Source organism: Condylostylus longicornis, unplaced genomic scaffold, assembly GCF_029603195.1.
Source record: "Condylostylus longicornis isolate FDR11 unplaced genomic scaffold, ASM2960319v2 ptg000004l, whole genome shotgun sequence".
Taxonomy (NCBI): domain Eukaryota; kingdom Metazoa; phylum Arthropoda; class Insecta; order Diptera; family Dolichopodidae; genus Condylostylus; species Condylostylus longicornis.
Window position 1 is genome coordinate 21,620,292 of NW_026577973.1, and position 25,980 is coordinate 21,646,271.

Below are 25,980 nucleotides of genomic sequence, written 5' to 3' on the forward strand. Positions count from 1 at the left end.
CACTCAAGTTTAGTAAATATAATTTTTATTAACGTTTTTCTTTCTTTTAATTTGTTAGCAAACAGTTTTTTTGTGTAATTATATTTATATAGTAACTAAAAACCTATTTAGTTTCAATTTCAGTTTCTATTTTAATTGAATATTAGATGCATACACATTATACATTGATAGTTTATCCTCTGAATATTTTTTAAAACATCATGCTATGGAAGCAATATAAGATATAATATAGCACATTTTCCAATTCATATTTGGGTTTTAATTTCGAGTAATTCTCGTATATACAGAAAAATCTCCTTTTTTCATGCCTAACAAATGGGTTGGAAATTTGAATCAAATTGTTTTTAAAAATCTGCATCTCAAACTGGTTTAATAGACAGGCTGAAGAACAAATAAACTGACGCACATTCATCAAAAGTTCATTCACACTTTCGAAAGCATACTGACGAACAAAAACAGTTTCAGCAATAAGGTTACGAAGAAATCATGTTTGTTACTCTACTAATAAAAATCTACAAGGCAACGCATCGAAATCGGATCAGGCAAACCAAAAATAGTACAGGACAAAGCAGACAAATTCTCCTGAATTTATTCAGTTCTGGAAAAGACTTAAGTTTTAACAAGAAAATTGGAGTCACGTCATAGCTACACTAATTAAGGGATAATTATTCTTAATCATTTAAGACTCACCTTACAACTAAATCTTAATACATTATATACCTAAAACTTGTTAGTTTCTACCAAAGTCTTTTTACCAAAGATTATATGTATTCGAAATTTAGTTTCAATATTATGCGGAACCTCCGTGAACGATCTCTAATAAAGCGATCTCAAAAAAATTTGAGCTTTCTACTTTGCAAAATACTTTAAGATAACAATTTTTTACAAAATAATTTTAAATTTTATCGTTAATAAATTATACACCGATTTAGTGGAAAACTTTGCTAAAAAGAATTAGTTTTGTTGTTGAAAAATCATTACAAAAAGCTGGACCCCAAATAACTTTTTAATAAAAGAAACTTATTTTTCTGTTATTAATTTTGATAGTTTCAAGACTAAACATTAACACATCTATTTCATATTATAATCAGAAAGTTTTTTCCCCTTTAACATTTTCTAATTTAATTGAGTTCTTCAATTCAACTTATAATATATTTTCAGTAAGTAATTTAAAACAAGCAACGTCTTTATTCTCAAATGAGTACTTACCGACAAGTACTTAACTTTTGAAATTAATTTAATAGCATCATACATAGTAATAATATCAGAAATTACAAAAATGGTGAACATCAGTGTGCGTTGCATTGCACATATAGAATCTAAATTTGTGTGTACATATTGTAAAAAATTTACTACTCGTATTATCTTACAGAGTATAACGCTATATACACATAAATTCTCTATAAATTAATTTTAATGTTTTATAACATTAAAATTAAGTAATTTTTACAAACACACATGTATGTATCTACATACATATACATTTACTTTATCTGTGGATTACTACACATTATTTTTTATCTGTATATTATTTTGTATCTTTGTTACTCAATTCAATATTATTATTAATTGAAAGAATAGGTAATAAAAAGCTTAAAAAAATGAACATATTGTACATACATACATAGCACACTGGTACATACATATAAACAAATAAGTTTGCGTTAACTAGAACTTATAATCGAGGCAAATTTCATACCATAAATTTTGAACAATACAAAATTTTATTTGAATAATTCATTCACTTGCCAAGTTGCCAGATATATTATTCATACTAGAATTAGCTTGATAGGCCACTTTTGTTTAACACATAAGGTACATACATAAATACATACATTCCTGTAATACAATATATTGATGTATATTCTGTAGTACGTAGCAATAGTGTGAATAAAAACAAAAAGAAAAGACTTTTTCTTTTCTAAATAAACAATTGCAGTCAAAGTTCTTTTACTGTCATTCAATAAACTAAGTCATACGTACTATAAGCTATAAATACATACATACATATATATTATTATTTTATACTGTCTGTATATATTTTCTTTTATATTATACATTCGTCGTGTGTGAAAGTGAAACTGAACAAGTCTAGCTGGCATTTTATATCTTAAAAGAGAACATTAGAATTAATTTAAATCAATTCTCAAAATCAAGTTTTTGGAATATTTTTTTTCACTTTTATTGTTATGGTTTATTGTTTCGCATTGTAACTTGTTTTAGATTCTCACCTAACAAGAACTTTTTAACAAATTTCAATTTTCTTAAACTTTTAATCTCTTAATCTAAAAGAATAAAAACAATCAGTTTGACATGACAAAGTAATATTTAATAATAATTCACAATTCGAACGTCATTACAAGTCTTATTTAAAATATTACAATTAAAACTAAGAAAACTCAAAAAATTAAAAATGTAGAATATAATGGCAACTCAACCTCAAGAGTTAGGTTTCTAGAGTTGACACAATGTTTTCGAAATATTATTTCGATATTACCGTCTAGAATGGATCAATCTATCATATTAGTAATAATATCTTTTTGACAATATGTATAACGTAATAAGACTAGAAGTTGGTTGTATGAAAATCACTTTATTAGGGCAATTTATTAGTTTTTACAACGTTATTTACACAATGTCAAATCAACCTTTTAATTTATATAGCTTAAACGTGTCCAAAATTTCACTGATTTTAAAAAGTCAGCAAGTTTATGAATCCTATATTATCCAAATGCCGATAAATCAATGTCAAATAAACAATATTTAAGAAATTTAATTTTCTAATTGATGGATCAATCCACTATCATTTGCACTAATTCAGAAGTTGGCAAAGTGCGGTGTATGCGGCCCATTCAACTTGTTCAAAATGTGGACTATCATACTGCTTGTAAGATATTAAAGATTGTGACTATTAAAATTTTTCAAAAAAAAAATTTAAAATTCATTCATAAATAATAGATATACTTATGTAGAAACATAAAATTCTATACAAATTTATTATTTGTCAAAACAAAACAATCAACAAAGTCAGTTGGAAATGTCAGTTTTCATGTAATGTGGTCCATAACTCGAGTGGTCCATACTCATACTGACTTAGTACATATTTGCCATAACCCACAAAAGTTTGCCGACGGTTGCTGTAATTAATTTTTCGAGTTTAATGTATTCGTTTGCTTAGAAATCTCATCGATTAAAATATTATTTTGACATAAAATTCTAAACTGAGAAGCAAAATTCAAAATCATAATTATCAGGAGCACCTAACGGTGTACAAAGTAGCAAAACAACGATCTTTCGTGAATTTTATTATACCAAGAAATATGAACGACTTGTTTTTTCTTTTTTAAATATTGTTCACTTCTCTTATGTTAAAAAGAAAAACGCTAAATTGAGTTACTTAAGCTTTTTTTGAATAAAGCAAATAAATTAAGAAAAACAAAAAAAAATAACTTTCACACACATATAATTTATTTAACTGTATATATGTATGTATATTGTTTTTGATTAATTTTTTGATATACAAATTTATATTTTCTTTGTTTTTTTTTTTAATTTTCAGTTTATCTTCAACCACGAGAAACATATTCTACTGAGATTTTTCTCTTATAATATGCTATACAAATTATAAGATTACATTATTGCAGTGCGCGAGTTTTTTATATTTACCGCAGTATAACAAAAAAACAAAATACAAAATTAATAAAAAGAATCAAAACAAAAATTGTATAAAAAAGATGAAAATTTGAATCGTAAAATATAATTACGGGATCTATTTTTCTTTTTGTGCATACAATGCAAAATTTTAATTTTATTTTTTAAAAAACGCCAGAATTATACATAAATACAAGATAAATGCAAGAATCATGCAATTTAATTTACAACGACAGCATTGAATAAGATTAAAGAAAACGACAGCACTAAACCAAAATAGCATTACAACATCAACATACAAGTAATGATGAAAAGTGAATTTCTCATTAAATTTTATTAAAATAAGACAAGAAAACTGAATCTTGATTCAATTTATGACTGAAATTCAATATATTTTATGTTGATTTCTTTTTTAAATTTAAATAAAAATCATAGTTACATATTACATTTTGTACATTTTAAATGATGTATGTAATTAAGGAATTTTTTAAAGAGTGAAAATTAAAAATGAAAACATTGTGAATTAAATAAATGAAAAGAAAATAATTGTGAATAATTAATAATAATAAATTCAAAAAATTCATAAGGAAATAATATCAAAAATTTCGGTAAAAAAATTAAATTATTAAATCAAATAAAAATATTTTTACATAAATATTACATATTTTTTTAGCTTGTAAAGAGAAAAAATATTAAATTATAATAAATTTAATTTTAAAAAACAAATAATAAAGTTTATTGTTTTAAAATAAAAAAAGAAAATTAATTAAATATTCGTTCAACATTTTTGAATTTATGCTTATTATTTTTTTTCTGTTTTAATAACATTGAAGTGTGCTAAAATGAATAAATGGTACTCGTAGAAGACCAAGTAACCAGTTTACTTACTATCAAATCAATATGTATACAATTAAAAAAAAATAATTATTTTTTAACCGAAATATAAAAAAGAACAAAATAATGTTTTATTATTCGTGTATGAAAATTTTAAATTACAATTAATAAATATGAAGACTTCTGATGAAACAAATTACCTTATGGAGGATATCATATCAAATGATTTAAATACACGTGATATACCAATTTTTGAACAACTAAAATCTATAACAAATAACACAGAAGAATTAAAATGTTATCATGAATTTTATAATGTAAGTAATTTTATTTTCTATATTTATACATATTATTATATTTTGGCTATTAGTCTGGATATTTGTTAGTACATAAATTATATCTAACATTGTATGTTCACTAAATTTGAGAAATAATTCTTGAGTCAAATCTTAATTGTGTATATATAATTGTAATAATTCATAAATAATTTGGATATTGGTGCAGTCTACTTACATTATTTAATGCTCTAAATATTTCAACAAAATTTTATGCAATATAGATACAGTATTAGTTTGTTTACGAGAAATTTACATGAATTTTCGAAAATAAAAACATGTACATATGAGTAAATTTTTAAAAAGATGCTCTTAAGTATTTACGAAAATAATTTGAATTTTATATGCATATGTACTTAAAGAGAAACCAACAAATGAGATAAATATTTTGCATACAACGCTTATAATGCAAAAAAAAAATAACAAACCGACCTAATATATTAATTTTAAATTTCTACACAAAAATTAACATTTTATTTCAAATTTCTTAATTTTAATGAGAAGGAATTTTATATTTTATTTTAATCATAATATTCAACAAAGCGTCGGAAAAACTTTTGTGTCCATTTTGGAAGAAAAAAAAATAATTTTTTTTTTTGAAGAAAATTAAGCCAAATATTTCTTAATACAATTGCAGCTCAATTGGAAGAGCGTTCGGCTTGAAAGCATGACTGGTTCGATTTCAGTTTGAGGAGCATTTTGTTTTAATTTTGCTGCCTTTACTAGTTCCTTTGGTCGCATCATTTACGTGTTCTGCAGTTTTGCGAAGGAATTTTTCTTGTTTATTCCTAAAAAGAAAATTAATTCAATTCTTAAAATATATAAAAGAAATAACAAAGCTGCACAATAAAATTGAGTTAACTTTTAAAATATTTTATTCATATACATATATACATATATATATAAATAAAATATATATGTGTACAAGCATACATACATATATATTTGCAAAAGAAAACTTAAAAAACTTTCGAAAGTTTATCAAATTTTAATAAATTTCACAAAAAAATTATTAAGTATGTCAAAATGTTATTAAAGTGTAATTAAAACGGTACTTATGTATATTAGGAAAATTTAAAGTTATCATTATTTTTATTTTTGAGAACTTGTGTTATTGAAACATCTTTTAGAGATAAGAAAAATCTACTGCTATCAGAACACAAAATTTTTTATAAAATTTTTTTATCAAATATGCTTAAAAAATAGATAATAAAAAAAATACTTACATACATACGAGTATATATTTGGGTTATCATCTAGTTAAGCAAAAGTTAGTGCTCAAATTGGAAATCACTTAAGTAGAAATTTTATGTAATTTCGTTTTGGTATTATATGAATAATTAATAATTAAAAACAGTATGAATAATTATAGAGAAGTAAAATGGGTAATGGAAACCTTTAATTTTATTAACAATAAGGTTAAAATAACTTCATAATTATTGAAATCAAAAAGCTTTTTTAGCAATTTGTGGCTTTAAATGGAATGTAATGACGTTGAATTGAAGAAACTCTTATATACTTTACAACATTTACTTTGGTAATAGAAAGAAAAATCGAACCCCATGACATTGGAGGAATGAAAATAAAATATTAAAATTGATTTTTGCTCCCTATTTTCTTTTTATTTTCACTTTATTTCTTTTTTGTTTTTGACCCTTATTATTTTTTATTTATTTCTCATTTATTTGCCTTTTCTTTTATATTTGTTAAATAATCTTTTCATATTTAAAGAAATTCAACTTTTTGGAATTCTTTTTCTTTTCTTAAAGGCATTTAAAATTTTGAAATACTTTTTTTTTCCTAATACAGAAATTTTTCATTTTTAAAGCATCAAACGTCCATTTAAAAAGGAAGAGTGTAGAGAAACGGTAGGAAGACGAAAAACAAATTTTTTCATATTTCAGTAGACTAAACTTATTATATCAAATAAAATAAACAAAATGAAAAATTTTAAAGTTAATTTATGAAACCTTTTTCCAAATGAGTTGTTTTTTGCATATATTTATATCGCATGTGATTCGTGTCGATGACCTAACTTTAAAAATTGCACTTGGAATTCATGTGATTCAATTTGAAAACAAAACAAATTTTTTTTTGGCATTTTAATTTTATTTCTCACGATTTGAATTTTTTTTTTTTTAGAAAATCTGTTTTAGATCACATTTATTCTGTATATATGTTTATTATGTATTATTTCAGATAAATATTTAGACAAGAGCCGACCAACTATTTTGTGAGCCGACACAGCATTATTTTGTGAGTCACAATACAATTTTTATATATTTGTCAAAAAGATCTATTTCAAGCAAAATCATCTTGACTTGAAAATCATCTTTCTTAAATCGGAATTCAAAGTTCAATTCGATGCAAAGTTTATTAAAAAATTTATACTTATCAAAAATGTGTTAATAAGAATTTGCATAAATAATCAATTGCGAATAACAAAATCTAAAATCTAAATTGTATCAAGCAAAAATGTTGGAACAAGTTTCTCATTAATGTAATAATTAATAAGTTTTGTAGGATGTTTTTATATCCGATAGAATTTAAACATCTACTATAATTCCTTATTTCAATTCATTATTCTAAATATTATGCACCGTATTTAAAATATGTAACTACATATTACTCCTAAGTTGTAAATGTAAAACTCCTAATTAATTTTTTCATATTTCACTCAGAACCAGAACTATATACACATATCAACCGTATACCCTTTTATATCTTTTCTCCTCTTTTTTACTATAGGCTATAACTATAACATTATACGTGAACGTGAAACCAATTTTACTCTAAATAAATTAAAATGATAAAAATAGAATCAATATTTTTTAATTTATTGTATAAATAATCTTTTACAATTTACATATGTACATAATGTATGCGAGTTTCGGATTTTTTCATGATTTTTATTATTATTAATTGCTATAACAATTTGTTTATTATTACTTTTGATAGATTTATTGAATTGAATTGATTAATTAGTGAAACAAAAACGTTATTGTTAGTTAGCATATAAAAATTGTTTAACACGCAATTTACAACATTTTTTAATTTAACTTTTGAGAATAAATTTTATAAATAAATTTTTTGAAGAAAAAAAATTATTTAACCCCAAAGTTGGCACTCAAATGAGGTACTCATATAATATATACAAATTAACGAGGTAAGTTAGTGAAAAAATACAAATTTAGTAAGTTGCTCCTCAGGAAATCGAAATGATTCTTTCAAAAATAAAATTTTCATAAAAATTGTTCAAAAAATAAACATTTATTTGGCTAAAAGGATTTATTTTCGCTTTATATTATTCCAAACTTTATCCCGAGTAAATCAAAGACCTTAATAAACAACTTATTTCTGTTAACATTGGTTAACATTATTAAGAGAATTAAGTTGTTTAATTAATATAGTATACATAATTATACTTTTTCTCTGGAAAAATATTAAAAAAGAAAGGAGCTTTAACAATATGTTTCAAGGATAATCACAATGATACAAGAGAAATAAATTATATGTACATTATATCTGTAAAATGTACTTAAACAATTTTACAAAGATATATATCAAAAAAATTTTTCAAAATAATGCGTTTCTAAAGAGGGTTAAGGATAAGTACAAAGTCTTCCTGGCATGTGACGTTTTTCTTATATTTTCAATAAGTATACAATTAACAGAATACGAAAGCTCTTTAATATTCAATGATTATTGCGCGACGTAATTCAATGACGTAATTAAACTGTTTACTAAAAAATTGCATATCATTCAGTATGTTATTCCTTATATTACTTTATCTCTGTTTTTGCTTAAATGTCCAATAATATAACGTATATGAATTATTTGGTATTATAAAATTCTCCGAATTAAAAAGAACTAAAGTAGACTTCGAAAATCCTCTAGAAAATTTTATTGCAAAGTAATTATCAATCCGATTTTCTTTGTGCAAGACTCACTTTAGACGAAATGGTTAAGGTTATCAATATCTGCCGAAAGAACGCAGTTTCAATAACCATTTTTAATTTTGTTTCGTTTTTTCCTTAAAAATGCTGGTTTGTCGAGTCTTAAGGAGAATAAGTTTTTATTATTCGATCAAGAGCCATTTTTCTTCTTATTCGTTCCTCTAATTCATTACCTATATGGTATTTATTTGCCAACAATATTTTTTTAAATCATTGCTCTGTCATTACTATAAATAACGTTTTATTTAGGAAAAATTTCAAAAATGTGTAATCTTTATAACGTTTTAATTTAAATAATTAAGAATCTACGGAATACATATTTCAAAAACACTTTAAATACCTTAAAGGAAGCATAAATACTCATGAAAAATTTTTTTTTCAATTCATTATCCGTAATACGTCTTGTAATGAATTCCAGAAATTATTCACTAACAAAGTAAATGTATAAAAAAAATTTTATATTATCTGTGCAATATTCAAACATAATTTACCTTTTTATTTGATAAAAAAGTCTCTTATAGGTTTCTTTCTGACATTATAACACAACGAAATATAAATTTATATGTATCCAAGAATCCAATTAACATTTTTATAAGGACTTACAAATAAAATATTGTAATGTAAGGATTCTGTTGCATTAAAATAATATTACATAATCTTAATTAAATCTGAATATTATTTAAATTTAATTGCATCAAGAAATACAAAAACTATAACATTAAACCATAACAGGAAATGAAAGTTTTTGCTTTATATGAAGAGTAATTTTTGTGTTATACTTATACATTCACTTAATGTTTGACTCCAACAACATTCATTAAATCAAAAATAAATCGCATTTGGATAATAATTATATAAAAATAAAACCATGCAAGTAATGAAATTGCTCATTTTCATTTTAAAGAGCTTTTAGATCATCTTATAAAGAAGAAGCAGCTATTAAATTCTACCTTAAAATGCCTTCACCAAAATTATTATACATCAGCTTTGATTTCAAGTACATATTGTCTTTTTCTAGCACACACAATGGCAACATAAATAAATTTTTCTAATTAGTAGAACAAAGCTAGCGTTTAGTTGTAGAACCAAAACTTTGATAGATGAAGAAACCAATTAAATTTTATATATGTATATGAAATTTCACACAAATGTTTTATATGTACGAGTACAAAATACATATGAACATTATATATATTTGATATAGTGTTGACTCCTTGAATATTTTGAATGAGCAAAAAATTTTAAATTTCCAAACTTTTACAGTACCCGCAATACTTTATTGTACCAATTCAAAATATGCTTACCAAGTAGCGTCTAGAATTTTCAATAAGTATATGTTAGAAAATGTACCTTTATTAAAAATCTAAGTAATATTTATTTAAAATTTCCAATATGATTTAAATTTTTTTCGAAAGAAAATGTGACATTCACTTCAGAATATCATTTGCTGATTCAGAATTCCCTTTTTTCATTTTAACCCCAAAAATTCCGATTGATGTCATATGTTTCTATTATTTTCTCACAATAACTAAAAAATTCCCATTCCTCTTTGAAATCCTCTGAAACACATGTTATAGAATTTTGTTCCAACGTGATTTGAACTAAAGTGACCACTTTCGAAGAAAACAGAATTAGAACTGAATTACTTTCCATTAGCAGGTTTGATAAAACATGGACAATTTTCTACAAAATTCAGGTGAAAGTCCTACAAATTTACACATTCGACATTCCTTGCATTACAATATGTTGCAATATAAAATATTTCTAAATACATGGTTTATTTGGAAATCTCTGACAAAAATAAAGCATTACAATTCATTATTCAAATACCGTCGCATAATTTTATCGTATACATATATTTACTGACGTGCACAGATGTACTGATAAATTTTCATAAAATTCATAAATATAAAATAATTCATTAAAATATATAGATGATTAAAATACCTAAAAATAATTAATTTTATAAATAACAACATTAAATGCTCATCAGACCACAAAATATATAATTAAAGTTCAGACCATAAAATGAAATCTAAATTTTAATATTTTCATGAAAATAACTGCTTATTCAGTTATGCCAATCTAAACATTATTCCAAAAAAAAAAAAGAAAAACTTGGAACGTATTTATATTGATTTGATATTTTTTCATTCGGTGATATTTTTGTTAAAATGAAGAGATGGATCTTCTTCTCAACAAGTTTGATGTTTCAGATATTCAATAAAAAAAGATTGGCTAAAATTGACATAATAAAAACGTACTCTTGTGCAAACCGTTTGCTTAATACACACTTACAATTATGTGTTTTTCGTTTAATATTATCGTGTAATTAATCAAGCGTAGTACTTTATCAAAAAACAAAGTGCTCGTATAATTCCAAAATCATTTTAAACAAATTAATCTTAAGTTGCTTTTGGTATTCTATACATGCATATATATTCGTACACCTATATAATTGTACACGAAGTTATAATATCTCTATATTTATTTTATGATACACTTATGTACCACCTTTGTGAGAAAAGAATGCAAACAAGTGCTACCAGGAGATAAAAATTATCACCAGCGCTTTTGATTATTTAAATATTTGTTTATAAATTAGGGGTTTTATTTTTGGAGTTTATGTTTTTTCATATTTAACCCATTTTTAATTAAAGTTGTATTAAAAACTTCTTCTTTCTTTTTATATGGAAATTATGTGATTATTAAAGTAATTTTGTTTTTAAATTTTTGTTCTAGTAGAAAATTTTGCTTTAATTTTTGGAAAAAACCGCAACACAAAACTCATATAGTAATGGTTACGATTAAAATTTTAACAAATTTGGATTCCTCGAAATCATTGCATATCATCATTTGCATTTTGCTATTATGAAACAACTTGTGAATTATGCATAATATTTGAAATACAAAGTTCCATTAAAATTTTCAAGTATATTGTTCACTTATATGCATAAGCCTTTTTATACACAATAAAGCCGATTTCAGATGAAACATTTTTTTCTAATCGAATTTTTAAAGTTAACAAAACTTACTGTAAATGAAATCTATACATTGAATCAGTTCGAAACGTTTACTTTTTACTACCTTTTATACAAATATATTTATACTTACATACCGAATGTATGCAAAATTCACACATTCGCACAACTAAATGATAACAAAAACTTTCAACGTTTAATTTTCAATTAAATAAGAGAATACAATAATTTAAAACTTTTTAAAGTTTTCAATTTAAAATCAACAAAACTTTCAAAATTTTTATTTATTTAACAAGTTTTTAATTCAATTTATAAACTTTCAATTCAATTAAATACGTACATAAACTTCTAATTATTTTATTTACAAATACACAATTTTATACATACATGAACATATAAATATATCAGTGGCCTCAAACACAAACCGCCTAACTCGAGTTAAGACAAAAATGAGATATGTTTACCAGCGAATTCTCCGTTTTGAGTTTCATATGCTCACAAAATTTGATGGTTCTACGACTCTTGTAGCCGGAGTTATTGTCGAATTCACACATGACCTAACTCGAAATGGTAGCTATGTGCACTTGCACTAATCGCCTAAATCGAGTTAAGAGCAGAAAATATCTTTTTTATGTTTTTGACAAACCACTTATTTCGAGATAGGCTATTGTTGCAAATCAAAATTAGTGACATTTTTTTTTATTTGTATGAATTTTTACAACCACTTATCTCGAGTTAGGCTTTTGTTGCAAAATTAATTTTGAGTTTTTTTAAATACTAACTCGACATAAGCGATTTGTGTAAAATAAAAATTGGTAGTTTTTTAAACTCATCTCGAGTTAGGCGATTGTTGCAAATACAATTATATTCCAAAAGGCTTCTTATGTTGAGTTAGGTTTTTATAACGCGTGCAAATAAGAACAATAAACCAAAATTAAGCGTTTAGTGTTTGAAATAATACATAATCAGTATAGAATATTTTTTAGTTTTTTATAATAAAAAATATTTTATAACGCTTAATATATTATTTTATGTGATATGTAGTGTAGGTACTTTATGTCCATGGTTTAAAACTTGTTCACTATAGTTAAAATTAAATCTTACATTCAGCGACAAGTAAGATAGTTGTATTTTTTAACCCAAAATATAAAACATCTGCACAAGTTACCTGCATTATTAATGCTCTAATTACCCAAATATCCCATGTTTAAGATTTGAATTTTTTTATTTAACAAATAATATTGTAGTTCATTTCGTGATTTACCTGCGACAAATGTTTTTTTCAATTGACGGAGTTCCCATGTTAAAACGACACGTGGCTAGCTACCTGACGGTAAATTGTTTTGCCTTTGTGGTCTATTTGTATTATTAAACAAAGTGTTGTTTTATTACGCCCTTGTAAAACACATGTTATTAGGAAGAACAAATTTTTGTGTTTGACAAGAGTTTTTATTTTAATTATTGTATTACAAAGCAACACTTTTATTATACATTAGTAAAACACATTTTGTTAGGATATTCAAATTATTATAATTTGCAAGGGTTTTCAATAAGTAAAATTGGTACGTCTGGGAATAACAATATTTTGTTATACTTTTTATTACTCATTTCCGTGAGATCAAATTTCTTCGATTTTCAAATATTTATGATATTTTTGTTATTTCGAAGGAAGTATTTTTTACAAAGACAATTATTTATTGTTGTTTTTAAATGTGCTGATGTTGGAAATTGTTAAATAATGCAAAAATTATCCAATATAAACTTTATTCACGCTTAATAAATGTACGTTAAAAATTTTGGAACTTGCTAGGAGAGCTGAGATGGTTGTGGCGGATGTTAGAGGTATTGCAATATATTTGAAACTAACATAACGCATTCAAAGTGTTTTAAAGCATAGAAATTAGCGAAACTGGTCCTATAGTAAATAAACAAGTATTTACACAACAGATCTTACTTTGAAAACCGAAGTTAATACAGTTTTGAAAACCGCAATTGACTTTGGTCGTGGTGACTGTATTAATGATCCTGATTTTAAAATTGACAACATTCAAAAGCAAGTTTTCGGGTCCTACGAGTATTGGGCATGTGAACATATCTGTAGAGATAAAAAAATATGAAAGGCTTTCTACTTTTATTCTTTTAAGAAAAATCCTTTTACAATTTGCCGAACGGTTAGAAAAATTCGCTTAATCTTTTGCAACCGGGCTTCCTGAATGCACTCAAGTACATGAACGCTCGAAACTGACTCGTGGTCAATTTGTACGGAGTCTTAATTGAAAAGTAAATGCTGACAGCTAAAATAAAAATGTCGTGCAAACTTACAATATTCTTTAATTATTTGAAAATCAAATACTTATATACTTTATGATAGGAGAGCAAATTCCGAACCAATTTACTTTGCCACAACTTTTTACGGAGATCTATATACTTTTTACGGCAGAACTTGGAGAAAAACTGACGAACAAACCATTTTCTACACGTAATTAATAATACGTTTCCAAGATTTAATTTTCACAAGTATCGAATTATTATTTTCTATACGAGTTCGAGTTCACTATCAAATTTGACTTTTCATTACAGTAGTTGTAATGACTCACACTCGATTTCATTTTGTTTTTGATTTCAAAATTTTAATTAATTCGCATTTAGTATCATTATGAACAAGTAAGAAAGTCATATGGACTATAGTACATAAATAAAATAACAAACACAAAACTCATAAACTCATTTTAGAGATTACTTTATGTGCTCATTTTTACAATAATGTAACAACTTTGTCAGATCCGTTGCACAATGAAGCCTTTTTGTAATTAAATTACTTTTTGAAATTCTCTTAAGTGGAAAGAGTCGCACCACAGATTTCAAAAAATTGACTTCCAAAAATATTTTACGAGAACAGTTTATACAAAGATTTTTTATATTTTAAGACGAGGTGTTAACTAGTTAGATTTTCAAGACATGCTCCAAATTGAAGAAGAAGAGAAAATTGGTCCCAAAAAAGAAAAACTTAGAGTACTTGATGCAATTTTTTAATCTGTTGGTTTACAAAACGATTAAGACTGGAGATTTAGCAGATACTCATCCATATTTAGATGGAGAATCCGAGAGAGAAAAAAAGATACTGTCACCTTTCTTAAATTTAATGAAAAAATTATTTTTAAACTTTTAGAAATAATTTTTCCTTGAAGTTTATTCATTTCTTACCTCAATTCATGGTTTTTATGACAATGATTTGAAAAAAGAGTGAAAAATCAAATAACCTAAAAATAATATATATATTTCTTCCCTTTTTAGTATAACTTAAGTCACCTAAAACCATATCTTCAGTTTTGCAACAACAGCTTAAGTCGACTTAAGTTTGACGAAAATACAAAAGTAATTTTTCACAAATCGCCTAACTCGAGATATGCTTTGCAAAATGCTTTTTATAAATTTTGTATAACCGCCTATCTCTCTTTTTTCATAATTATGAGAATACTATTAGTTGTTTTACTTCAGATTATGAGTTAATCGCTTCCTTTTTTAATTATCTTTCGATCAAAAAAAAAATTGGTTCAAAAAACTTCATAACTTTTTTCAAAATTTAATTTAAAGTTTAAAATGCATTTATCTCGAAATCACTAAAACAGACTTAAGTCGTTTGTGCTTGAAGCCACTGATATATATATGTATATACTGCATAAAGTGATTTTAAATTTAACAAATTAACGCTTCTTATGTGCATTGGAATTATTTTATTACCAATTATCTAATTACTTCAATATGACGCCAAAATTCAAAGAACAATATTACAAAAATTAAGTTATAATTACGTACAGTAAGTGTTTTTAAAATGAATATTGTCGAAGTGAGCAGTTAAATTAATGAAATACTAATTATTTAATATGTCTGGCACTTTAGTAAAAAGCTTTCATATTAATTTTTCATTTTAAATATTTTGCTCTAATACCTAGGTAAGTCGTTGATACCTACCTAATCAAAAAATGTATATATATATATAAATATGATGAGTGCAAGTTTAACTCTAAACTAATTGAAAATCAAAAAAAATTATTAAAAGATAATAAGTAGCTGTATTGTGCATTAATTATACCCGTACGAACGTATGTTGCTTGATCAGCGTCGAATTCTGAGTCGATTTAGCTTTGTCTGTCCGTTTGCCCGTCTGTCCCAACGATAACTCAAAAACTAATTGAGCTAAGCTCACCAAATGTAAATGATTTATTATAGTAAATGCCATAACCCTATTTAAATTCAATGTGATCGAGGTACTATTGGAGGTACATATGTTATTGAAATTTCGCCCAAGCGAATATATTAGTAGGGCCAATATTAGTAGGGTCAATATTAGTAAGTATATATTAGTAGGATGCTTCTGGTAGCTGTCATACAACTTGAAAAATTAATTGCCTATATCTTAAAAACTGTTTATTCTACAGTACTGAAATTTTACAAAAACAAATATGCTCAAACGGCAGCTGTATTTATTAAAAGTTATTAAGTGCTCTCGCGATAGTTGCCATACAACTCCAAAAGTTGTTTGAAATTATTTCAGAAATTATTAGAGCTAATATAGAAATTTCGTGAAAACAGGTGCATTATTAGGGCTGCTATGTTTGATAAAAATCGTTTAAATTTCTTAACTCCATGTAGTAGCTAACATACAACTTCAATAGTTGTTTGGTAATATTACGGCAACTTAAAGTTATAGCCTGTCCCATAGTCAGCTATGGCATATTTACTATGATTTGCAATCAATTGTAGCTTAAAAGAAAGTTTAAGTTAAACATAAAATCTTGAAAGAATACTTTAAATACAAAGTACTTCTTTAAAAATAAATATATTGTTTTGCAAAATATTTTAATTTAAAAATGAATTACAACTTTAGATGATTTTCATTAATGCGCACTGTGTACTTGATTATTATAAATATTACTGTTAACAAACCGTTCTCTTGTATTTTGCATACCTACAAAATATTTATGTACATCATTTTATTTATTTATAAATACTTAAATGAAAATATTTATTTTGAGTTTTATTTTACTAAAACTACTCCAATACAAGCAAAAGGACCACCAATTGTTTCAACAAGACAAATTATCCTAAAAATACATGAAAGCTATAATATCTATATGTATAAGTATCGTTTAAAAAATCATGTTATACAGGACATTTCGCATTAGGTGGCAAATAATTTCAGGGATGATTCTTTCATCGATTTTAAGCAAAAAATTCTGCGAAAGGGAAGACGGGGGGAGGATGCAGATATACTGGTTTTCGAGCTACAGCTTGTTGAAAAAAATGGTACCATATTTTTCTTGCATATAAATAAATTCTTATAACTTCGGAACCATGCATCATGTTTTTTAAACGCATTTAACACGTTCTACTGCAAAAACTACGAAAAATAAAGGAAAATGTTATATGGATTACCTTTTAGGTCTCATTGTAACGCATCGGCAAAAAAAAACAAATTTCGATTTTTTAAAAAAATTAAAAAAAAAAACAATTCTGACTTGGAAAAGAAAAATTTCTAACGTTGACGAGCTTTAACTCTAAAACTATGGCAAAAGACCGAAAATAAAAAGAAATCAATCGTCTGTAAAACTACCCTCTAATGGTTTTTCTATGATGCATTGTTCCAAATTTATTAGCATTTATTTATATGGAGGAAAAATCTGGTACCTTTTTTGTCAAGCTCCAAAATGACTATCTTTTAAAATCATCCCCGCATCGACCATACAATTTTTTGCTGGAAATTGATCAAAGAATCATCCCTCAAATTATTTACCACCTTATGCGAAACACCCTGTATGCGTACATAATTATGCATAACATGTAAATGAAAAACCATTCAATGTTATTGAATTACTATAGCCCATTTGGTATCATGTTTTAATAAATTTTTCTTTATCGATGATACAAAATATAACAGAAATAGATAAAATTGAATTTTTGAAGTTTTCTGTTGATTTATTTTAATACTAAAATTTAAGAATATATTAATTTCGGACGAAGACAAGGAAAATATTATTAGGATATTTCTTCTTGCGTTAATAATTACAATTCGGTAATATTTTAGTAAAAAAAATACCCAACTGTTTGAGTTCAAACATAAAAAATTATGAAAATTTTGTAAACAAGAACCGTTCATATGAAATGTTTTTATACAACGAAGTCTGGAATTGATGTTAAAAGTCGACCATGTGGAGTTTTTTAAGTAAAACGTTTTCGTATTGGGTGGATGAGAGCGGGTGCTCTTTCATCTAAATGCAAGTTTACAATTAGATTGAAAGCATTTTGTCTGACAAATTTTCTGACTCTCTTTTCTCACTTTCTGAAAATCAATGACACTGTTTTTGTGTAATATATGCTTAAACATAAAATTTTAAGTTAAAAAACATAAAATTTAAAAAAAAAAATGGTAGCTATTTCAGTTGACTATTTTTCCCCTTCAATGCGCTACCATTGAATTTTAACCATACATACATAATTTTCTTGTCACATGTACCGTTTGTTTAGTAAAGTCATAATTTATGTAAGTGGAAAATACTATCATTTTAAAGCAAAACACGAGAACGAACTTTTATTTTTTCCTAAACATATCCAAGAATTCAAACCATTTTATCACCAAGAGCTTTAACACTAGTTCCGAACCACCCCGTGTATATTATGTAAGAAGATATAAAAGAACAATATTTGATAACATAAAATAAATTGAGCGCAATAAAATAAATCAAGCCCAAGTAAATATAGTACAGCAGTTTGACATAGTCCAAATAATTACTGTTCCAGAATTAATTTGTACATAACCTTGAAAAATAAAGTTTTCCTCTATAAAAAACGCTCCACTTTGAATTTGGTATATAAAATTTTTCAATATTATTGCATTAGTTCGATAACATCTTTATAGTAAGACTTTAAGTTCTTATATACTTTTAAAAAGTACACATTTCCATAAGTGAACTCACTTATGTTTGTTTACACCTAAATTTTATGAGAATGTGAAAAAATTAAGCCACTTAATTTTAAATTCCCTAAAGGTTTTTATTCAAAATATAAGTACATACCTTTTAATACAACTTTATATATCCGCATACTTTATCTAGCATGTATACTCATATACGCTTAAAGCAATGGAAATTGAACGTACCATTATATAGGACATAGGTAGGAGGTACATTTTATAAACCTATGCAAATTTAATCGATTTATGTATTTTGAAGTACTGGAAATTTTAAAGGGACCTACAATTACAATATACATTGTAAATTGAATTTATGCCTATGCATAAGGGTAAAATATTCCATATGAAATACACTTAACATTCTGTGTAGAAATAATAATAAACAATAATTTTTGCCACAGATTGAATAATATAAGTATGAAGTTTAGGAATATTGGTAACCTAAGCAAAGTATACCACAGTTTTGTATTTATAAATAGTTTTTTTAACTCTAAAATTTTAATGTGCCTATCGAACTATATCAATGAAATTCTACTGAATTTTTGAATAATAAAATTTAAGAGTTTACTATTTGGTACAAGGATTCTATTTTTTTTTCTTTATTTTCTTTCTATGTTATTAAGATTTTCGTCAATGCAATCTTATATTGTATCTATGTAAGTATAGAGAAACGAATTTGAATTTTGAAGTGCTAAACCTAAAGAACAAAATTCTTTTACATAAAAATTTTAACATTAATGCATATTAAAATTTTTAAGGTGACAATGTTCATGCATTCGAAAATGCTTATAAATTCGAAAATTCAAGAAATCAAGTTTTAAAATTGTGTTACAGTTGTGTATTTTAAAAATTCGTATAATTTAAATGCAATTAATAATAATGTTTGAAGAATTTCGAGAGCAATATTTAACAAGCAAAATTACAAAGATACAGTTTCTCTTTATAAAGTCCTGAAAAAATTAACGTCGTGAACTGCATCGTGCGGAAAAGTAAAATCATTTGTTATTTTAAATTTCTTCACTACCGCATTATTCTCGATTTATATTATTTTAATAACCTCGATTTGTATTGTAACCCGCATGGACCCTTTTCTAAAACTAAAACTGATATAAAAAACAATAATATTTAATTTATCTTTTTCAATACTTATGCTCCAAAATTAGAATATTAACTCAGCTCATAAAATTTTAGTATATATTTTGTTAAATCATAAAAATTTAATGTAATGCACGAATATTTCATTATTAAAATGTCATTAAAATTATCAAAATTAATAAACATATAATATTGTTGTAAATTGTAATGTTTAAAACATAAAATAATTTATTTTATTCAAAATTTTACAAAACAATAATTTTCTTTTATTTCCCGTAATTTCTTGGACATATTACAATTTTTCTAGTTGACTTAATACAAAATCCAACACCATTATACTTTTATTTATAATTCCTACAAGGCATTCAAGCTTAAATTTATTCATTTTATATAAAATCAACAGACCGCAAGTCATAAAATAAATCATTTTTCATAATTTTTATGCTTTTTAATGGTTTATATAAAAAGATTTCTTGACAAAGATTGTTTTTTTTTTTCTTAAAATATATTTTATTGACTTTATCTAATAAATTTTCTTATGATTTATAATAAAAATAATTTTCTCATATTTCTTTTGTATACAGCATTCAACAATAACGTCAAAAATATCATCAAAAGCAACAGATGGTGATAGTGAATCCTTTTGTCCATTTTCATTTGATTCAGTATTATGTTGGCCAAAAACATCATCGAATACATTTGCAATAATTCCGTGCCTACGAGAGTTAAATGGAGTCAAATATGATGGTTCACGTAAATATTAAAATTTAATATTTTCTTTAAATAATTCATAAATAGCTTTTTAATATACGTTTTATTAAAAAAAATTAATATTTTATTTATTATATTTGTTAATAGTTAAAGCTTATTTTATATCAAATTAGTAAATTGAATTTGAAAATTAATATTTTGTGAATACTGCCAACATAGAAGAATATTTAACATTCCAATAAATAACTTATTAAAAAAAATTCGGTATAGAGGCCGCATTATAAAAGTGATGGGGGACCTATTGAGATTCAGTATTGTTTGTACATTTATATAATATTATTTATGTTTAATAGTATATATAGAATATAATGCATATTGTATAAATTTGTAGGTATTTTCAAATTATTATTCATTAAAAAATTATAAACAAATTGTATACCAATTTTCTTTTCATACCCTTAGAACTTTGCTCGTGGAATAACATATTGAACGTAAAATAAATATGGCGTCGTTATAGTGACAAAATGAAATTTTAATTTAAAATAAGAATATTATTATGTCATTTAAGAAAAGAAAATGTATCTGTTATCTGTAACCATTAACTAAGCATTATTTTTCCGCCAAAAAAAATATCTGAATATTTTACAATAATATCTGAAATATTTTTTTTTAAAAAGGTTTTAAAAGTATTGCAAAACTGTCTTACATATTTACGTGTGATATATACTATCCTAATTAACGTATATATAATTGTAAAGTTTTAAATCCCTTGTTTAACGAACATACGAATCACTCCAGGAAAGTAAGAGACCAGGAAACAGGTGAAAGAGATCTGATGAAATGATTCCTTATGACGGGGGAGTGTAATAGATTTTTTATCTTTTTTGGTAGCATAAGTAGCTTAATCAGTAGAAAATTATACGGATGGAAGTGAAAAGAGTCATAAAAAAGAGTTTCCGTTCTGTTTGAGGTAAAATTATGCTAAAAAAGTTGGGTTTTATAAAATTCACTTCTTTATACAAGCTTGCCCTTATATAATATCGATATTTTGCTTTTTTAACCCTTTGAAAGTCAAACATCATGCCAAAATCATATTATTAACAGTATTTTTTTCTAACTCTTTCATTTATCAACATCTGCAATTATTAAAATTTATGACTTAATAAAATTACTAAAAACATATGAACTTCTACATATTTTAGATCAAACAATATTCAAACAAATTTAGTAAATTCTATATTATTGTTTCTATGTAATAAACAAGTGAATATTTATTATTAAAGATTTTATATTCGCGTCCATATTTTATGAAAGTTTTTTTCTCGCCATAACAAATAGCTTCAGAAATAAATTCAAATATTACTTCAAAATTATTTTATGCATGTATGTATGAATCTATGTTTACAGTCATATCCTTTTGTACAAAATTGGAAGAATTTTTCATATTTACTATTCTCAAAGTTTTAAATTTCATGTTATGCATTTTAATTTTTCTTTTCCATTTTAATTCCTTTTATTTCATTTTGTGACAAAAATAAACTTTTTATTATATCCATATAGCTTCCAATTGTAAATTGAATTATTCTTGTATACACTCAATAAAAAAAAATTAAATGAAACAACATCATTTTTAACTATTTTTTTTTTTCATTTTATAAAACATTTTATAAATGAAAATTCGATTAAAATCAATTCTACGAAAAGGATAAATCCATAAAAAATTTTTCACAATAGGCAGGAGAAACCAGTTCAAAGCTCAATCTTTATATTTTATTTTCATATTTCTAATAAAAGAAAAAATTACTTGAAAAGAAACTATAACCTCCCTATATTGCCAAGCTTAATATTTAATTTTTTCTATAAAAATTATTTTTATTTTAATAGCTATAACTAAATTCAATTTTTTTTATGAAAATTTCAGGCGTGTATTTAAATTATTCAACAGAATTTAATTTGCCATTGTTTTCTATTCCGAATATTAAAACTTGTGCAACTATTAAACTAAGTAAAATCTTTTTATTTCCGTTTTTATTAAAAACTCGATTTTGGAAAAACAATTGTAATATTGCAAACAGCATAAATTATTGATTTTATATATTTCTCCTATCTAAACAATAATTGAACCAACAGCATTGCATCATGTGTAGAATAGCTATACTATATAGCCAAATATTTAATTGCTTTTGTTTATGTACTTAGTTAAAACTAAAATAGTTTCTGTTAAAACTTTCATTTTTATTTTACTTTAATCTTGTATATAATATAAATATGCAAAATTTCAATGTATTAGAAATAAAAAATTTCAACTGTGTACATAGAAAATTTTACCTACTCAAAATTTCGAGTTTGAATTTTTTTAATGTACTTATTTTTCTAGCATATCTTTAGGGGAAAGTAATCGTTGAAATAAAAATCAACATAACTTTAAACTATTGAAATTTAATTTGAAATTTGTTAATAAAGTGTTTGAGAATTTAAAATTTATCTTTAGTATTTTTATTCGTTTTTTGGCTCTTTCTCTTAATTTCAAAAAAGCAAAACAATTTAAAAATTCGGTAGTACATACATCTATTTTTTGCATCAATACCAAAACCTAACCAAGATTAAATGACACTTACAAAGCTTTAGTAGTTACAAGTAGTTAATTGATAATTATACAAACTTATGTACATAGTAACAAAGAAATTTCGATGTGGAATTTGTAAATAGAAATTCAACTTTATAAAAATAATATTTTATTGCTTTCGAAATTGTATTGACCACACCTAAAATATAAATAGAGAAAACTATTAAGAGGCATAATAAAAAAAAAGTTATGAAATTAATTGTAGTCAAATTACCCTTGATATCAAAATACATAAACTTTATAAACGTCTTAATAAACATTATGAAATTTGAAATAATAAAAAGTCATAAAAATATTCAAACCATTATAATTATCATGTTTCAGCTGAAACTTGAAACTATTATTGTATTAGTATATATGAAAAGAGTCGTTACAATGACCATGAAGCAAAAATAATGTTAAAAAATTTTAAAGTCAGTGCCTTTTTTATGTTAATAGCACAATTTCAATCCATTAATGTCTTTTACCAAACATTATAAATTTTCATCTTCTTATGTAGAAAATAAAACTTCGTATCGTAATTAAAAGTATCAAAATTTATGATTACGTTCTATAATAATCACAAATTTGTTGTGTTTGTTGTATCGTCAGAATCTGCTATTTGCAGGTATAGATTAAAATTTTTTTCAATCATATTTATTACACAGTCATTACGAATGAACTTTCGGTATAGCCGGTCGCTGAGACGATACCCTCTACTAGACTGATAAGAGTCCCATCATGACTTAGTTTAGTCGACTGAGGGGCAAATGACTGCGCCATGCCTAATTATTGTTACATCAATAATCCCCCTGACTATAAAACTTTTGAAAAACCTAATAATCAGATAATTGTGTCTACTTCATTTCAACAACATAACCCCATATATCCTGTTAATGTTGCTTTACTCATTCAATTCACCAAGCTTTCATATAAAAGTTTAGGATTTCTGACTGAAAGTTTTTGACCTAGCAAAAAGAAATTTTTCGCGTTTTCTGCAGTAAACAAATTTTTTGCTGCAATACTATTGGAAACAAAATGGAAAACAATAATAAAACCAAAATTTTCTAGTTTTCTAATAGAACCAGGATTATAGCAGTTTTTCCTTGTAACGTCAAAAATAAGTTGATATTAATTTCAACTCCACAAATATATTCTATAAACAATAAACATTCAATAGTCTTATTCAATTACTTCCAAACACATCATTTAGAGCCCTCAATACAAATAATTTGTGCAAAACAAAATATATAAAATCTCTTAGGATAAAAATTTTGGATTTTTTTAAATTGATGGATTCAATGTAGGTAGACGATAAATTGTCATTATGTTATATATACGCTTAAGTAGATTTTTCAAAGACATAACCACGCATTAGAAAGAAATTTTCGAATTGAACATAAAGGTGAATAGAAATTTCTTTTATATGAAAATGCTTATATATGAAACTGATTTGAAATACAAGTACTCGTATAAACAATTTCTTTAGAAAGTATTTCCACTCTCTGCACGGGTCGATTTTTCTTCCTAAACTCTGGTACTTTTAAGTTTATGTTACACCTTGAACACTTTTCGTAACACTTAAACTACTTAAGTATACTTCATGTTTCAGTTCTTATTTGATATCAAATTGTACTTCCTATTTAAAAATAGTGTTCCCGGCATTTTCTCTGACCGCATTGCATACAATATGGAGGGTTATGTGATGGCACCAAATTTCGGATGTCGAGTTTAGGGTAAAAACGCACTTATCTTCATTGTAGGGAAGCGTAAATAAACTATTTTTAGAGAGATGTCGTAATGTCTGTTAAGTGCACACCTATATCTAAAGTTCGGATGAACTGATTTTGATGAAATTCTATATGTGAGATTTGCCCATTTTTGGTTTTACATTTTTGACCATAAGAAGAGAAATAATCAACCAATTCATTAAAATTTCATTCAATATTTGAGTTCTGGTTGTTACCAAAATTAACTGGCAAACTTTTCAATGAATTCGACAAGCACAAAGTGAAATTCTACTAAGAGCCAAATTTACATTTTTCTAGATATGTTAACTGAAAAACTTACTAATGTCTTTAAAATTGTGTAACACTTTCATTAAACTAAACTAGGCATGTACTTTAAGGTCGGTTATGAACTAACCCCATCAGATTTTTTAGAAAAATATTTTACTTTTTTTTAATGTAGATTGCTATTTATTTTTCTTTTTCAAAAATATGCGAAATGATTTCCATATCCATATTACTTAGCAAACGTAGCTTCAATTTACAGGGTGTTAAAGCTCATAGAAAATAATTTCTAAGAGTTTTTTTATAAAGGGGAAGTACGTAACCCTTAAATGTATTTGATTTTTAATGTAACAAATTTGTTACTTAAAAGCATAAAATTCATTTAAATAATTTGAACAAATTGCATTTAAATTTTAAATTGAATGACAAAAACTTCAAATGATCAGCCAATTTAAAATGTAAAATTAGGGTAAAATTAAGTAAATCATAAGACATTTTTCTAAAATTCAAATATTTTTAAATCACTAAAATAATCACTACTATTTAACTTTTTAAAATACTATGTATTTCCTTAATACATCCCTGACTTTTTATACTTTCAAAAAAAAAAAAATTGAAGAGAAAATATCAATTCAGATATTTGAGAAGATTTCTTTAGGATGATTTTAAATTTTACGAAATCTTATTAAATTTTATTACAATAAAAATCCTTTAAATGCTACTTTCAAAGTTAAAAAGCATTAAAGACATGCATTTTGTCTTCTACATATAAAATTGATTCCGTATATTAAAAGTAATTTAATAATATATACTTGATCTGTTTTTAAAAG

The 25,980-nt window shown here is 24.8% G+C and overlaps 1 protein-coding gene across 4 annotated transcripts in view; it reads left to right on the plus strand.

The window, feature by feature from the left end:
* Positions 1 to 4,510: 4,510 nt before the first annotated feature.
* LOC129613286 (diuretic hormone receptor-like) overlaps positions 4,511 to 25,980 on the plus strand; it is a 51,488-nt gene continuing 30,018 nt past the window's right edge. For 3 of the 4 annotated variants that reach the window (XR_008697297.1, XM_055527288.1, XM_055527302.1), the window contains exons 1-2: positions 4,511 to 4,802; positions 20,407 to 20,575. Coding sequence is in view for 3 of the 4 variants with exons in the window: in XM_055527288.1 (XP_055383263.1) it covers positions 4,659 to 4,802; positions 20,407 to 20,575 (313 nt within the window). In the remaining variant the exon portion in view is untranslated. The remainder of the gene's footprint in view (positions 4,803 to 20,406; positions 20,576 to 25,980) is intronic. The other variant, XM_055527295.1, reaches the window with a different exon arrangement.